Source organism: Catharus ustulatus, chromosome 1, assembly GCF_009819885.2.
Source record: "Catharus ustulatus isolate bCatUst1 chromosome 1, bCatUst1.pri.v2, whole genome shotgun sequence".
Lineage (NCBI taxonomy): Eukaryota > Metazoa > Chordata > Aves > Passeriformes > Turdidae > Catharus > Catharus ustulatus.
In genome coordinates, this window is record NC_046221.1 from 59,521,109 (window position 1) to 59,537,017 (window position 15,909).

The window sequence follows — 15,909 nt, forward strand, 5'->3', positions numbered from 1 at the left end:
TTGAAAACTGTTCCTTATGTGATTGGTTATACTGTCAGGTATACTGGTTATGACAGCATTGCCAGGCAGTCCCAGGGGAGCAGGTGAACAAGAATCATGGGGAAAACTTAACAGGAGAATAATCTCAGGGTGGTCTGTCCTATTCACAACACATCAAGCACTAGTTTCGCTGCATCTGTTGTAGTTACAATGCTAAATTTTTAGCCAGGTGTGGTTAAAACACCCCATATAGAACCATTGTTTTTCACTGCCCTGCATCTTTTCTATTGCTGCTAGTTGTCAGGAAATAAAAATCATGCCTAGTTTTGTGAGATTTTCTGTGTAATTGTCCATTTTGGGATATGCCAGATGGCATTTGCTGTCTGGAAAGGTTAGTCAAATCTTTTGCCATTATCCTCCAGTGTGTAGCAAGCAGGAAACAAACAGTGTTTGTTTATTTTCACTTGGGTGGACATGATTTGCCTGTATAGATGGTCTACTCTGTGCTGCTGAATCCTGTTTGGGGAGACTTGTATTCTGATGGTTTGGTGACACAGCATGCATACACTAAATATATATCCTACTAATGTTGGTTTTTTTTGCTAGTGGTTTGCATTATGTTGTTCATATGCTTATACACTGCATGTTACTAGGATTTATGCTAGTTTATATGGCACAACAGTGTGAAATAGAGAATGATTTTATCAGTAAGTTTCTTACCAGAGTAAGCTGTTTTAAGTATCTCATTATTCATCATACATGACAGTTTAGTTACCATTTTTTTAGTAAGTGGCAGAAGAACTTCTTAAGCAATGGATATATCTGTGACCAGCAGAAACCAAGGAGGTGTAGAGACTGCTTCTAATTGCTTTCTGTTTACAAAACCAAAACAAAATACACCAAAAACTATCTCTTGAATTTGGGTTATAGTTATTTACTTGTTTTGGCACCCATGATGTATTATCTAAAGCCTTTAAAATTCTAAGAACGGATTGAGTAAAAAGAGGATGAAAATACCATGTTTCCATATCTGTTGTCTAAGACAGAAAGTAGTGAAACTGGGACAAAATTCTTATGTGAGATGTACCTTATAACATCTGTTGTGCTTTAAAATTTGCCAGAACAGTTTACTTTCAGAAATTTTGAAAGAAAACATGCCACTTTCATGCTTGTACATGTCCTAGCTATTCCCAGATTTTGGTACACAACATCATTTTGTGGAACGTTCTAAGGCATCTTCCATTCAAACACAGTTTATTTGGTTTGGGAATACTTGTGTGTAGCCAAAATAGATAGGATTTATCCATTTACCAGCTCTAACCCTTAATGAATAAGCTTTTATGTGCATGTGTCTGTATATTACGTATGAATCCAGGACAGGGAAAGGAGGGAGTACTCTTTCCCTTATTGGTTTACTGATGGATGATACTAAATTGAACTTCTGATTTTCTGTATCAAAACATATACATATCCAAGTGCTAAATTAAAAAAAAAAATAAAACCCACATGAATTAAAAATAAAATAAGGTATATGCAAGTTAAAAAATATATAGACATTGCTAAATGTAACTTGAATAATATTATTTATTCTAATTCAATGTTGTATGATAGTAGCTGTCTTTTTGGAGGGCTTTTTTCTTTTTAAACCTGTCCTGGTGGGAAGGGATACTGCCCCCTCTGGATGTCTCTTTCTCTCTGTTACATACAGAACTTGGGTAACTTGGGTGATAATCACAGTGAGGCTTAAATCTGGGATAGTTACAATTAGGTGAGACATTCTATTATTATGGTTCACGAGGGAGAATATTTTTACACTTTTTCATTCATAGTTACTATTACTGAACAAATGGAACCACAAAAATAAACTACTACACATTCTCAGGAGTAAATTCTCAGAAATATGATACAGAAGTATATATTTCAATATTGTCATAAGAAAATTGGTGGAGAGGAACTTCTTGCTTTTGCAGATTTGTACAAAAATTCAAGTTACATATTCTCAAAGCCCGCTATGTTTTTTCTAATCTTAATGCACTTACCAAGAAGAGCATTAAAAATGTCACAAAAGACTTTTCTGGCAGTAGTGAGTTGGAAGAGGTAGTAGAAAGTTATACAAAACCTGGGCATAACCACAGTATTTGCATTCAAAACATAGGGCAATGATCCTCTTTTATCCTCTTGTTATTATAGTCTTTCAAATCATGAATGAGGAAGAAAGGTAGAAGCACTGACATCAGTGACAGCAAGTAAGGTTCTGGATTGATTTCTCTGCTTACTTTGTTCCAGAATTCCAGCAGTGCTTTGAAGAACTCCTCTTTCAGTTGTGACAAAGTATCACGGCAAGTATTTATTTTGTATTTTATCTAGCAGGCGCATGTGGTGTGGCAGTGGGTTTTAGGCTTTATTTGTGGTTGTGATTTCCGTGAGTTCAGTCTCCTGCAAGATATGACCTGCTATGCATATACTGTTTTTAGTGCCTGTATGAGAAAACAAGGCATATTTACTAAGCTGATCTTCTGATATTTAATTAAGAAAGCAGAATTGTTCACATCACTTGGGAAAGAAAGAGAAGTATTTATAGACTAACCAGTGAAATTAATTGAATTACATTCATGTCTGTTGTACTTTGTGGACTGGTTTTATATTCGCTTCAGTTTTACTCAGAGCTGTCTTTAAGATCTGCAGTGTTTTGCAGATCGCTGGTCAAGGTTCAAATTTGTAAAGCATTTGCAGAATTCTACAGAGATGTGTACAGACAGAAGTACCTATACATTTCTGTTTGACTCAAAAATTTGTTGTACTAGTATTTGTCAAATTGCTTGTGTTCATTTTGCTGCTTTTCCACATTATTGGTTTAAGAGATTTTTTTTCACTACAGTTTTGATGTGAAGAATTCTGGTGAAGAACTCCATTTGTGTTCTGAACTGAGTACTTTGAGCTCTGTCGACATTTAATAAGTTGTAATTGTAATGAAATTATTGGAAACATGATACTTGGCTGTAGGAGTCTAAGTTGCAATTTCTTGTCATTAATATGCCATGTTTCTTCTTGGCTGCATTGCTCTGAACTGCCACATCTAATTTCTTCCCAGAAGTGCAGACTTTGATCACATTATGGAGGAAGGCTATGAACTTGACCTCACCTACATCACAGAGCGGATTATTGCTGTATCTTTCCCTGCTGGCTGTTCTGAGGAAACTTACCTCCACAATCTACAAGAAGTAACACGAATGCTTAAATCCAAACATGGTGATAATTACTTGGTAAGTGTAAGATCAGCTGTTTGTGACACATCTTCTTTTGTCATGCAGGAAGACTACTTTATGTCCACATAAACCATTATAAACTAAAAGTCACTCTTTGGTCCATTTTGACAGCCTCATAAGCAAGTGTAAGATTTTCAGTAGTGTTTTAAGCTGCCAGATGTTGAAAAAACTCTTTTTTTGCTGGGGCAGTCTCTGTGGTGATAACACAGTCAAATGCCGAAGAATAATTGCACTGACAATTTTCATTGTACAAAACATGCTCTTGAGAGATACAGACCCTGCAATGTGGAGTGTGTTGCTCTTTCGTAGCAGTGAGTTACATCTGGGTTCTTGGTGGGTATCTGATAGTCTCTCACTATGATGTCTTCACTTGTGAAGGCATCATGTAAAAGTAGGCTTGCTGTTGATATGTTTTGTCCAACTCTTTCCCATTAACTTGTTTCAGGTGCATTTTTCATGCCATTTAGTTTTCTATAGGATATCAAGCAAATGTGTAGTGAGTTCCGTGTGCAGGTTTATTTTTTTTTTAATGTTGACAACAAGCTGTTAATCTCTGATGCTGTTTTCTGGCTAGTACCCTGGCATATATTGTCTCAGCTTGTTCTATGAAGGTGAATTTAAAACAAGGCCAATATTTTATTTACTTTTTTTCTTGTGCTGTCTTGTGTGTAAACTGTTAGAATTAAGTCCATGACTTCAGGAACATGAACTTTACTCACAGTAGAAATTAGTTACTGGAGAGATTCCACTAATGATTTAAACACATTATCTCACAAACTGGGATGTCACAGGAGCATGATGGACAAGACTGAACTTGTGATGTGAACTGGTGTCCTCAGCGTGCTGCCTTGATGCCCTTGGCATCCCTTCCATCAGGCACTGGGAGCTTATAAGGCACACAATAGTAATAGTTTGAAGGTGACCTGTGTGTAAAGCTTTGTAGGTTGAAATTCACTTGTTCTGTGGCCATTACCATGCAATACCGGCATAAGTTTGTAGTCTCCCCAGTCTAATCTCTCTTAATACTTGTTTGTATTACAATAATCTGTTATATGGAAAGTCTGGTTTCGTGTCTGAGAAGGGTTGTAGTGTCTGTCTCTGAGAGGGATTGTAGTCAGTTTCTCTTGCAAAGCTGAGATTTTAGAAAACCTTTTGTTTAGTTTTGTTCTATTTATCAATTTGTTTTCTAATGGGTACTTTGGAAATCAGCTGTCTTGATAAAAAGAAAGCTTGATGCCATCTACTCCAAATGTGTTTCTGCAAATTTGCAAGATAACCTGATGAAACTTGAGCTTGTTTTTAAACTACCTTTTGTTTCTCATGTTTTGAATATTACTTCAAGATATTGAAGAGATGTTCATGTCTCTCAAGAGTCACATGTACATCAGCAAGGAAGAAAAACACCCAAAACCTCCACAAAATGGTATGCAAGTCAGCAGTCTTGCTGAAGTTGATGGGAGCAATTCTACTCTTGTATTGGATCAGGATCTCAGCTACCAGAATATACACTACAAATCAGCATTTGTCATTTTTTATCTAATTGTTTTCCTTTCACTATAGTGAAAGGAATGAGCACAGAGTGAACACATTGTTTCCAGATTGAATCTGATATGAAGAGTATGAAAATAAGCTCCTAAGTATCTAATTTTCTCTAACAGTAGAGGATTGTACTTTGTCAGTGTGAGACCAGAGTCCTTTAGGGAGAGATAAAAGCCTAAAAAAAAAAAAAAAATTTTTTTCTCTCATTTGACTTCCTAAAAAACCATATTCCCTGTAGGCTTTGGACCCCAGAAGAAACACGACTTTTCCAACAGATGAAAATTAGAAGCTGAGGTTAATGCTCCTCTTTCTTGTACCAGAATATAAGTAGACCTAGGATATGGCAAGAAGGGACCAAGAAGGATTCAGTTAATTTTCCACTGTGTCATGGTTTAATTCCAACCAGTAACTTGGCCCCACACAACTGCTCGCTTGCTTCCTCACCAGTAGAATGGGGGAGGGAATCGGAAGAGTAAAAGTGAGAGAATAATTAAGATGAGCTTAAAAGGTTAAACAAAAGCTTTACACACAAGCAAAGCAAAACAAGGAATTATTAATTGCTTTCTGTGGGCAGGCAGATGCTCAACCATCCTCAGGACAACCAGGCTTCATAATGCAGAATGGGAAGGCGAACACCACCACTCTGTCACCATTCCCTCCTTCCTTAGGGTTATATACTGAGCATGTTATATGGTATTGAAAATCACTTTGTTTTGGCCGTATCCTTTCCGAACTTCTTATGCATCCCAGCCCACTCACTGGTGGGCTGGTGTGAAGGCCCTTGAAAAGAAAAAAAAGTCTTGAAAAAGAAAAGCTCTTGACACTGTGTAAGCACTGGTCAACAATAATGAAAACATCCCCGTTTTATTAACACCATTTTCAACACAAATTCAAAACACAGCCCCATATGAGCTGTTGTGAAGACAATTAACTACCCCAGCCAAGAAAACACACAGTGGCATCTATTTATACCATATACAGTAATTTCACTATTATAAGCTGCACCATTTTGACTAAAGTTTTGGTCCCAACCTGGAAGTGCGGCTAGTAATCTGGAGTGGCCAATATGTGGAAATTTCAGAAATTTGCCAACTCGGAAATGTGAGCCCGCAGCAACCCCGAGCCGAGCCAGAGCCCACCTGGCCCTGGGTGGCGGTGCAGCAGCTGGGGGCAGTCCCCCGCTTCCCAGCGGCAGCGACTGGACATGCTGCTCCCCTGCTTCCCAGCAGCAGCAGCCGGGGACGCCGCTCTCCCACTTCCTGGCTGCGGGGCCGGGGCTGCTCCCTGGTGGCCGCCCCGAACTGGGCCAAGCCAGTAAACCCCGTGATCCCGTGATTCTGTTACTAATTGGCAACTTTATGAAAGTTGCACATGGATCCTCGCTGCGAACAAAAGTGCGGTTTATAATCCGGTGCGGCTTATATATGGACAAAGACCTAAACGTTGCCGACGCCCGGAGGTGCGGCTTATAATCAGGTGCGGCTTGTAATCGTGAAATTACTGTACTTCTCTTCAAAGGGCTTCTGTGATGTCTTGCTTTGTTGTATGCGAAATGTTGGATCCTGTACCTTCTGGTCTATATTCTGTGCTGTTGAGATTCCTGGAGTATCTCTGTGTCATTACTGTAGCTTGCCAGAGACATGGATACAACAGCATCTTTGAGTTCAGTGTCTGACCCAGCAGTAGCAAATACCTGTCATGAACAGGACTGTGTCCTGACGCACAGGAATTTTAAATTTTTATTAAGTATAAATGCAGTAAGAAAGATGAATAAAAGGGTTTTTGTCAAATAACACTTCTTTTCCTGTGGAAAATTTTAGGTAATTGATTTCTTAATATAGATTTAGCACTTATTTGAAGAATTATGTACTGAGATCTGTATTGAGAACTACACCTCTCTGTTAATTTGTTTTCCAATTATGAAATCTAATGGAAATGATGAAAAAACTTGTGTCATTTGTAGAAGACAGTGTTTATTTAATTTCAGTTTTACTATTGGTATTTCAGGAAGGATACGTACAGTGTTGTAGTTGCTTTAATCTGTTCAGTTTTTGGCTTCTTTGCTTAAGACAGCTGATGAGAGTGCTGGTTAGTGCAAAAGGGTAATATTTTAGAAGAGTGTTACACTTTAGAAAATTGTCCTTGGGTAGTAAAAAACTTTATAATGGATTTGTCTCATGTTTACTCTTTCTCATACTTATGACCTGTTTATTCCATTCTCTCAGTGTAATTAATAAGACTTTTTCAATGATTATGCCATCTGTACATAACTCAAGATGTGAAACAGCCACACGGTGAAAGAGAATCTGCCTTATTAGCATTGTTTCAGTTCTTGAGTAATGATATTTCAGCTTTTTGTTATTGACTGATACCAATTCAAGGCACTTTCTAATGAAAAAGTCAATTACAATAATTTCATGACTATAAGGCGTACTGGATCATAAGGTGCATCTCCCGGAGTCAGCAAATTTTGCAACTTTGTACATTATATAAGGCGCACCGGACTATAAGACACACTTTTTTTTTGCAGCGAAGATCCATGCCGCGTGCAACAAAGTAATGGATTAGTAACGGAATCCCGCGATAGTGGAGTTTACTGGCAGGTGCTCAATTTGCAAACATTTTTCACAGATTGGTGTAGCCTTTAAAGGCAGCCCCAAGCGTCCTCCCTGTGCGCAGGCCTCGGCACTCCCACCTGCCCCCGGCTGGCGAGGTGGGGCTCGGGGGGGCCGCAGCTCGCGGCTACCATGGTTCAGGGCGGCTCAGGGCTGCCGCAGGTCGGGGCAGCCACGGCTCACACCTCGGGTTGCTGCGGTTCAGGGTGGCTCAGGGCCGCCGCGGCTCGGGACGGTTTGGAATCGCCCGTGGCTCAGAGCAGCGCGGAACCACCTGCGACTTGGGGTGGCGCAGGACTGCCCGCTCCCTCCTTCCCCGCGTGGCTCCTGCTGGCTGGAGGCTGCCTGTAACCGCCTGGTTCTGCCCACCCTGCGCGGCTTCTGCTGACTGGGGGCTGCCCGTGGCTGCCCGGTCCCGCCCACCTCGCGTGGCTCTTGCCGGCTGTGGCCGCCCGCTCCTGCCCCCCTTTCTGGCTCGGCACTCCCGTGGCGCCTCCCCTCCTCGTGGCTTGGCTCGCGGCTCGCACTTCCGGGTTGGCAAATTTCGCAACTTTGTATATTATATAAGGCGCACCGGACTATAAGGCACACTTCTGGGTTCAGACCAAAATTTTAGTTAGAAGGGTGCACCTTATAGTCGTGAAATTACTGTACTCTTGAATAGACTGCTTTCTTTTGTTCATTTTACAGTCTGTCTCTTCATTTTTTTCCTTATTAAGCACTGAGCGGAGGGTAACTTGCTATTTAATGGGTTAACAGAAGAGTTGGAAGATCTTTTAGGCTAAGCTATAGTTAAATAGGTGTGTCATATCTTCTCTGCAATTTTTGACAGACCAATACTTTCTTGTCAAGCATGCATATTCAAATATTTGACACTGTACCACCCTCCCAGACTTCTCAGTGTTAATTCCTATGCTCTGCATTATATTGCATGGTAGCCAGATCTCTCAGTGTACCTCTGACTCAAAACCGTGCAAAATAAATAAGATATAGCAGAATTTTAATTGTCCTTTTTCAAAATGCGCATTTAAGTTTAGCTTTAGTTTTATTGTAAAATAACTGAATATATAAAATACATTTGCTAGTGCTACCTGATGTCAAATGTTAATTTAGTTTAGTAGAACAGTGGGCAAACCTGAAGCCATATCACTGTAGTTTCTTGTAATTTTTTTGTTTCAAATACATCTATTTGCTATATAAGTGATAGAATCTTGATGGTTAATACTTTTTTCTTTCTTTCTGAACAGGTATTAAACCTCTCTGAGAAGAGGTGTAACCTTGCCAAGCTTAACCCAAAGGTATCAATTGTCTTCCATAATATAGCTTTCTAGTGTTAAATATAACTTAAATTACCCGATAAGCCCTGAAACTATGCAAATATTGGTATACAGAGTAAGAGAAGTAGTTTTGGAAGATACTAAAAAAACCCACATGCATCCCTTTTCATTTTTTTGTCAAGTTCTGTTTTGTGTCTCTTAGATCTGTGTTTTACACAGTGTTTCCTGTTGTTTTCTTAGACTTCACACACAGGACCAGAAGCATCTTGTGACTTCTGAAAAAATTCTGTTGGGTGATACAGATTTTACTTAGAGCATACTTTATTTTATGCAGTCAGAGGATACTGGGATTATATACTGTAATGTACAGTCAGCTGAAGCTAGTGAACTCAATTCAAATAAGGACTTCCCTTTTGTACTATCTTTGAGTAGTTGCTTCTCTGCACAATAGACATAAGGAATGTCAGAATGATTCATATCTGACTCTTGTTCCTTCTTACCAATTGATCTGTTTGTTGTAAGAAATAGTGTGCAGGTACACTTCTGTATCTGTTATAAGGCCAGACAGAGCAACACATATCTGTATTTACAGCAGTAGATTTACAGAGATAAGCTACCTGAGGAAAGTACTAAAACCTCTCTTAATTCTAACTTTTTGCATGCTTTATTGATCATGAAGGATGGGATTTTTAATATTAGGCTTATGTTGAATGCATAATATGTATGTATCGCATATGTTTTGTAAGTAAATATGCATATAATAAAAATGGGTTTCGTATACTGTATTATGTAGTGAATAGAAAATCTGAACAAAATTTTGACATGCTGTAACCATGTTGCACATGTAGGAAATAAATTGAAAATAAAATGAAAACCATCAAAAAATCATTCTTTGTTCTAATTATGATTGTATTTACTGTTTTAAAATACCAGAATTTCTTACTGAAAAATCTTTTTGGAAGTCAATACTTTCAGAAATGTTGTCACTTTTAAGTGGTTGGTGAGATTGGGATGGGGTGAGGAGGAGGATGTTTTTTGCTGATTTGTTTTTATAAAAGTACTAGTATCTTAAAAATCAACAAATTCCCTCTTCTGCTTAGGAGACCTGTAGGTATCATGACAATTGAATTGCATGATTATCTGAGATTGGAAAAATTGTAGAGACTTTCAACCATGACAATATTTGAATCCATATTTTAGTATGGGATACTAGGATCAAGGTGTCTCTCGTAAATGTTACTTGTTTAATTGCAGATTATGGATGTGGGGTGGCCTGATCTCCATGCTCCACTTCTTGATAAGGTGTGCACCATCTGCAAGGCTATGGAATCCTGGCTGGACAGTGATCCTCAACACGTGGTGGTGATCCATTGCAGAGTAAGTGCAGTGGATGAGTTTGTATTCGTTTTCAAAAACCTTGTCCTTTACTCTTCTCATCTTAAAAAATAAAAAGTTAGATCTGTTTTCAGTGTTGGCAACAGTGTGCCAAATGTTCTGTTGATACAAGCTTAAATCCTTTGATCTTTCAAGCTTGTTAAAGATTTCTTTCTTATGACTAAAATCCTAGCTTTTGTTTCAGGTATAATATGAATTGATGTTAGTTCATCCTTCCAAGGTCATGGTTCTGTAAATGTATTTAGAGGCTTGAGGTTTTTCCAGCTTGATGGAAAACTCTCCATGTTCTGTGACACTAATGAATTTTATTGCTGGATAAGGATGGGCACTGTATCACAGATCATCCCTGTAGATTGTGTATGGTTGTAGGAAATGAGGTAATTTAAGACCTTCTGGATACTTTTGAAAGGTTTTAATAGACAGCATCATTGCAGTACCTTAGAGCAAAGTCACCAGTGTGCTGTGTTGGTTCTTCCTGCTTGCTCACAATGAACAGAAATAAAAAAAAAAACCTCAGTTAAATTTGCATAAAATGAATTCAGAACTGGGTTGGTAACTGTGCTTGTGACACTTGATGCAAACCTATCTCTGTATCACTGGGAGATGTTGGCTCTAAACTAAATGATGGTGATAATGGGATGGAAACTTCTCTTCAAGTCAGGTTGCATAGTCTCTAGTCCCAAATTTCTTCCAGGCAGAATGTCATTATTGTATGAAGCACTTGAAATCTTGCTAGTTGCAGGAATGCAACCAGGAGAACGCCCCATACCTGGGGCAAAAGAAAAGGGAACGAAGTATTTCTAGGTATGCAATCATATACAAATTGATAATGCATATTCTTGATTAATGCCTAATATAGGTTTTCAGCCACAGATAGATACAGCATATCGGCTGAGAGACTGAAATTATTTTGAAATCTGTGAGAATTACTTGTTAATAATTGTTTGTTAAATTTTTAACAAGCATAAATTTGACAAATTTGCATTTGTCATGAAAATTATTTAAAAATACATTTTAAATTATTATCCATAGAATATCAGTTACTATAAATCTCAGGTGTTGGGGAGGTAAAAATGAAAACCTGCCAAACAGGCCTATTCTTTCTAAAATATGTATTTTATAGCATTTCATCCTGGGAATTGCAACTTTATTGAGACTTGTTGTGAATGATCCCTGGAAAAGATAATACAAAATTAGGAGTAGTTTGAACATTTTTTTTCTTTTTTCCCAGTTGATTCCTCTTAATTGATAAGATTTGTCAGGCGTACACATAGAAATCCTACTTAGTGGTTTTTTATGGCATTTGTCAGCCAGCTTGCATTGACAGATAAACTGCTGCCCATTATTTCCACTTGTCCATCAACACAGGTGCATGAGCAAAAGGACTCTAAATCTCCTGCCTTCAAATTGTATTTAGTATGGGTCTTAAATAAAATAATGCCCAATAATGTAATACATAATATAAGTTATCATTCCCTTTTTCCTAATACAGGGAGGAAAAGGAAGGATAGGTGTAGTCATATCATCGTATATGCACTTTACCAATGTTTCTGCAAGGTAAGTGTGAATAATGCATGTTGTGAGTTTTTTTACAATAAACATTGGGAAAAATGCCTTTTAGTTGATTATTGTCTGTCAGCTTACTGTTTTTCAGGTTTTTTTCTCAAAGAGTTTTGTAGCATGTCTTTCTTAACAGAGTCTGCTTTCATGATAGTTTTCCTGTAATCCTGCTTCTAGCAGGAGACTGGATTAGGTGGTAGCCTAAGGTCCCTTTGAAACTGAGATTTTATTGATTTGCAGAAAACTTTTCTAAAGGATGTTTTCAGATGAATGGTAGAATATGCAAGAAACCATTTTTATGTAATGATATTATCTTTATTCTATTAAACCTATCTATTTGCCACATGCATCAAGTGGCCTCTTGAGTTGGTGAGAAATTATTCCTTAAGTACGTAAGGAAAACTGTTACTAGAATCTGGAAACAGTGTTTGAAAAGGGAATTCCTAGACATGCATCCAAGTGCAGAATGAAGTATAAGAAATAATCTAGACTTTATTTTACAGTCATTTTGAACAGCAGGTGTCTGATTACTTGGTTTTAATTGTTTCTTTTGAAGTGCTCAAATTATGGAATGACAATTGACAATTTATATTAAAAAAAGATACAATTTGGTAAATGGTCTCAAAAAGAATGAAATACATTTTGGAGGTTTTTGTTGGATTTCTAATCACATTGTTTTCCCTTTTTTTCATTCATATACGTATGTAAATATAATAAAAAAAAGAATACACTCTAAATGCCATGGTTAAATCAAATTTGGTCCTGAATTCACAACAACCTGTCAGTAATAGATTTGATCCACTACTGTAGTTGATGGAGTCTTGAATCACTAGAGATTGATAGTAATTTACGGTAATTTCTTGGCTATAAGGTGCACCCTTTTGACTAAAATTTTCCCCCGAACCCAGAAGTGCACCTTATAGTCCGGTGTGCCTTATATAATGGGCAAAGTTGCGAAATTTCCCAACCCGGAAGTGCGAGCCTGCAACAGTCCCAAGCTGAGCAGAGCCCGCCCGGCGGCGGCATCGGGCCAGCGCTGGGTTGGGGCGAGCCTGGCGGCATCGGGGCAGTGCCGGCACGGGGGAAAGCTGGCGGCGGCGGCGCAGCCCGGGCGGAGGGGAAAAGCTGGCGGCATCAGGACAACGGCGGCGCGGCGCGAGCCCGCTAGCATCGGGGCTGTGCTGGCATGGGGGAAAAACCCGGGGGTTGCGGGGCTCCTGGTGCAGCATGGGGCACCCGGAGCGCCAGGGCAGCGCGGGGAGGGAGGGAGCGGGCTACCGCAGACGCCGCGAGCTGCGGGCACTCCGAGCCGCTGCGAGCCGAGAGTGCTCCAAGCCGCCGTGGGCTGCCGCGAGCCCCGGGCACTCCGAGCTGCCGTGAGCCCCGTGCTGCGAGGGGGAGGCGGCACCATGGCACCGCGGAGCTGCGAGGGAGAACAGCACGGTGGCAGCGCCGAACCATGGGGGACAGGCGGGACAGCAGGAGTGCCAAGCTGAGCGAGGGACAGGCAGCACAGCGGGAGCACCGAGCCAAGTGAGGGACAGGCGAGATGACGGGAGCACCAAGCCGAGCGAGGGACAGGTGGGATGGCGGAGCACCAAGCCGAGCTTGGGACAGGCAGGACAGCGGAGCCGTGAGGGGAAACAGCATGGCAGCACAACGGAGCCGCGATGGGGAATGACACGGCAGGAGTGCCGAGCCGAGCGAGAGACAGGCGGCAGGGCGGAGCCGCGAGGGGGAACAACATGGCAGCTGGAGCAGCGCTAGCAGGGAGGCGGGGGACGGGAGCAGCACTGGCAGAGAGGCGGGGGGCTGGAGCAGCGCTAGTAGGGAGGTGGGGGGTGGGAGCAGCGCTGACAGAGAGGTGCGGGGTTGGAGCAGCACTGGTAGAGAGGCAGAGGGTGAGAGCAGCGCTAACAGGGAGGCGGGGGGTGGGAGTAGCGCTGGAGAGAGGCGAGGGGCGGCCCGGGCGGCCCCAAGTGCCGGGAGCAGCGCGGGCAGGGAGGCGTTACTACTTCGTTACTTTGCTGCACTCGGCACAGATCCTCGCTGCAAAAAAAAAAAAAAGTGCGCCTATAGTCTGGTGCACCTTATACGATCTACAAAGTTGCGAAATTTACCGACTCCCGGGGTTGCGCCTTATAGTCTGGTGCGCCTTATGGTCGTGAAATTACTGTACTCATGGATGTCAGTCAAACTAGAATCCTGGAAAATAACCCGTGTTCGTTGGGGTAAACCAAATTTATAAGTAATTGTGGACCAAGAAACTAAGTGCATTGTGTACACCAATAGGTGCTGAAAAACCACTGGCTTCAGTGATTGTCACAATTTCATATTTTGTGAAGGATTGTAAATGACAAAAACTGTCAAGTGAGGGTAGTACAGTTGTTGTGATGTGAGTTCAGTGTTGCAGTATTCTGTTGTCCTTAAAGGTGGTACCTGGCTATGAATACATTTTAATAACACCATTACAGTAATATTCAGGCATTGTTTTATTAAGCCCAGCAAAGAGAGGTATCACCTTTTAGCCCCAGACAAATTCAGGATTCCTCCAGTGAAGTTGCAGAAGAGGAGTGAGCTGGGAAACCCTCCTTAAGCTTCTGGATATCTGGCAGCTGCTATCCAAACTTAACTTTTCTGTGTAAGAATGAGGTTGGGGGTTTCCCAGCTAGCATTTGTATACCCCTAGCATTATCAAGACTTGAAAATGGTCCACAGCAACCTTGCAGAAGCAGAAATTATTGCAGGTGCTGCTGTTAAGAGTGCCATCTATTGTGTCTGAAATGGTACTTAGATGAAGATGTTCACACTAAAGAAAGTTCTGAATTGTCAGCATGCATAGGTGTTCTGGTTGTGGCCAGGACAGGGTTAATTTTTTCAGTGTGCTTGAGGGAGCGTGGCCAGTCCCCTGAGGTTATTCTATACCACCTCATGTCATTGCTGGGGTACGGGGAAGGAGATTGTTCAAGGGAGAAGGGGTTGAGAAAGTGTGGCAGAGGGAGCCATCCATCATTGTCTATTGTTGGGGGTTTCCACAGTGAGCAATAATAATGTTTCCTTTCTTCTACCCTCTGTCATTAGTGTTGTTGTTACTGTTCATTTTCTTATCTCATGCCTGTGTCCAGTAAATTCTTCTCATTCAAAGATCAAAACCCATGATGTTTGCCTTTGTGCCTCCAATTCTCCTCTCCGTCCCACTGCAGGGGAAGGGGAAAGCAGGGAGAGAGCTGTTTTGAGAGCATTAGTAGGAACACTACATTAGGGAATTCCATTCCTGAACCATGGCAACATGCCAAAAAAATCTAGGCTTAGTGAAATCCTGTGAATTTAGGCTTAGCACCTCTGCTGTAAGGATAGGCTAAGGATTAGGGTTGGGTTGTTCAGTCTGAAAGAAGAGTAGGCTCCAAGGAGACCTTCTGGTGGTTCTCCAGGACCTAAAGGAGGCCTACAAGATGGGTGGAGTGGGACTTTTTCAAAGTAAGGCAGTGATTGGACAAGAGGGGAATGGCTATAGACTGAAGGAGGGTAGATTTAGATTAGATATTAAATATAAAGAATAAGTTCTTTACTGTTAGAGTGGTGAGACGCAAGTTGTCAAGAGAAACCGCATTTCTGGAAGTGCTCAAGGCCAGGGTGGATGGGTCCTTGAGTAACCTGGTCTGGTGACAGGTGTCCTCCCCATGGCAGGAGACTTGGAACAAGTTGATCTTTAAGGTTGTTTCCAAGCTAAACCATTCTATGAAAAATCCTTATTGATGCCACCCTCTTTTACTTATATGTTGTAATATCAAATTTTCTCATTTAGGAAGGAATAATGTGTCATCACATTTAATGAGGTCAAACAGCTCTGCAGTTGTTGGTAAACTGTATTTTAACAAGCAAAGTGCTAACAGTTTTAGGCCAGTTAGGAATGGGCTGCCTAAATTCTGGATGGCAGTGTGGGTGAAGATGTATGAAAATAAGATGGATTGCGTGAAAAAGAGGTTTTGGGTCAAGAATATTTGAAGTACACACTATGTAATTTTGGAGAAAAGGCTTGACTTTAATAGCCTGATCCAACACCCTGTGAAGACAATTGGCATCTTCTGATTAATTTTTGAGAAGGCATAAATTTCATTTTTATCCTTATATGCATATATGTACTTTGCACAGTTTTTTTCCTCTGAACTCATTTAGGTTGAACTAGTGATGGAATTTAAAAGTTTTGATTCTGGTGTGTTTTATATTTTGGAACTTCCGGATTTTTTATGTTCTGGTGTAAATTAAAATGGTGAACTA

At 40.7% G+C, this 15,909-nt stretch overlaps 1 protein-coding gene across 6 annotated transcripts in view; it reads left to right on the top strand.

Moving 5' to 3' along the window:
- TNS3 (tensin 3) overlaps positions 1 to 15,909 on the top strand; it is a 232,374-nt gene that overhangs the window by 111,933 nt on the left and 104,532 nt on the right. For all 6 annotated transcript variants that reach the window (XM_033053244.2, XM_033053252.2, XM_033053260.2 and 3 more), the window contains 5 exons: positions 2,266 to 2,318; positions 3,071 to 3,242; positions 8,647 to 8,697; positions 9,931 to 10,053; positions 11,564 to 11,628. In XM_033053244.2, the coding sequence (XP_032909135.1) occupies positions 2,266 to 2,318; positions 3,071 to 3,242; positions 8,647 to 8,697; positions 9,931 to 10,053; positions 11,564 to 11,628 (464 nt within the window). The remainder of the gene's footprint in view (positions 1 to 2,265; positions 2,319 to 3,070; positions 3,243 to 8,646; positions 8,698 to 9,930; positions 10,054 to 11,563; positions 11,629 to 15,909) is intronic.